Below are 1,433 nucleotides of genomic sequence, written 5' to 3'. Positions count from 1 at the left end.
CTGCAGCCAGGCCTGCTCCCGGCTGGCAAGTGGGCAGCCCCCGAGGGCTCCCAGGCTGCCAGAGGGATGTCTGACTGCCAATTTAGGCCCAATCCCCCAGGGAGCAGGCCTACGCCAGCAACTGGTCATCCCCTGAGGTGTCCCAGGCTGCAAGAGGGCACAGGCCGGGATGAGGGACACTCCCTCCCCCCTGAGTGCACAAATTTTTGTGCACCAGGCCTCTAGTTATTTTATAATTAAAGATTTTTCTATAACAATATTTTGATAGTTGTGGGCTCAATCCCTGGCCTGGGTCAGGGCACCTATGGGAGGTACCAATCGACGTATCTCTCACATGGATGTTCCTCCCTCCCTCCCTCCCTCCCTCCCTCCCTCTCTCTAAAACCCAATGGAAAAATATCCTCCAGAGAGGATTAAAAAAAATAATAAATATGGAGAACAGGCTCTGCAATAATATGTAACTGTTATACCCTGCTACACTTAATGACCCTTATACTGGTATCAGAACTCTTGTGTTAAAAGCTAGAAACTCAATTCTATCAACTTTTTACCAAGTCTAACTTGCTTGCCGACCCTTAACACACACTATGCACATTTCTGCCGTGCCATCATGTCTGCTCCACTACTTCCTGACTCATCCACACTTTACAATCCTGATTTTCAGAAGTTCCCGTGCCCCTAGCCTATGTGGGCAGCGCAGTGACGGGCACCGAAGACAAGCTCCACAGACAGCTGCTGAGCGAGTGAGCGAGGGAGCACTCAACAGACTTACCACTTGATCCACCTTCTGATTGTCGGCTGGGGACAGCAGCCACTCGATGTCCAGCGGTCCCTGGTCTTCTGGACCTTGAGTAAATTTGCAGGGCAAATAGGCAGTTTCCCCTTTGGCCTTTTCAATCATGTGGTCAGGGCTGGTGATAATCAAACTTCTGGTGACATCTGGAGAAGGAAACACACAAACTAAGCATCTGAACCCTCGGCCCACCCAGCCGTTCAGAAGGGACACAGAATGCAGTGGAAACAAGATGCAATTTGGGACCAGAGTAAGAGAGTTCAAACTCAACGGTGCCCGGTTTTCAGTTTGTGCCTTTGTAAAATTACAATGACAACATAATATCTTATTCAATATAATTTCCTTTAAGAGCTCAGTGAACTTCCCAACTGTATAGAGCAGCGGTTCTCAACCTGTGGGTTGTGACCCCTCTGGCGGTCGAACGACCCTTTCACAGGGGTCGCCTAAGACCATCCTGCATATCAGACATTTATATTATGATTCATAACAGTAGCAACATTACAGTAGCAACATTACTTCGTAACATTACAGTTATGAAGTAGCAACGAAAATAATTTTATGGTTGGGTCACTGTATTTAAAGGGCCAGAAGGTTGAGAACCACTGGGGTAGAGGGTGTTTATATCCAAGCAGGTGTTTAA

General features: G+C 47.9%; 1 protein-coding gene across 1 annotated transcript in view; it reads right to left on the bottom strand.

Annotated features, from left to right (window-relative positions):
- CXADR (coxsackie virus and adenovirus receptor) overlaps positions 1-946 on the bottom strand; it is a 36,850-nt gene extending 35,904 nt beyond the window's left edge. The window contains exon 1 of the mRNA XM_015570925.1: positions 773-946. Within this exon, the coding sequence (XP_015426411.1) occupies positions 773-901 (129 nt within the window). The 5' untranslated portion in view covers positions 902-946. The remainder of the gene's footprint in view (positions 1-772) is intronic.
- Between the last annotated feature and the right edge of the window lie 487 nt (positions 947-1,433).

This window comes from Myotis davidii, unplaced genomic scaffold (genome assembly GCF_000327345.1).
Source record: "Myotis davidii unplaced genomic scaffold, ASM32734v1 scaffold647, whole genome shotgun sequence".
NCBI lineage: Eukaryota > Metazoa > Chordata > Mammalia > Chiroptera > Vespertilionidae > Myotis > Myotis davidii.
This window is presented reverse-complemented; position numbering and strand designations above follow the sequence as displayed.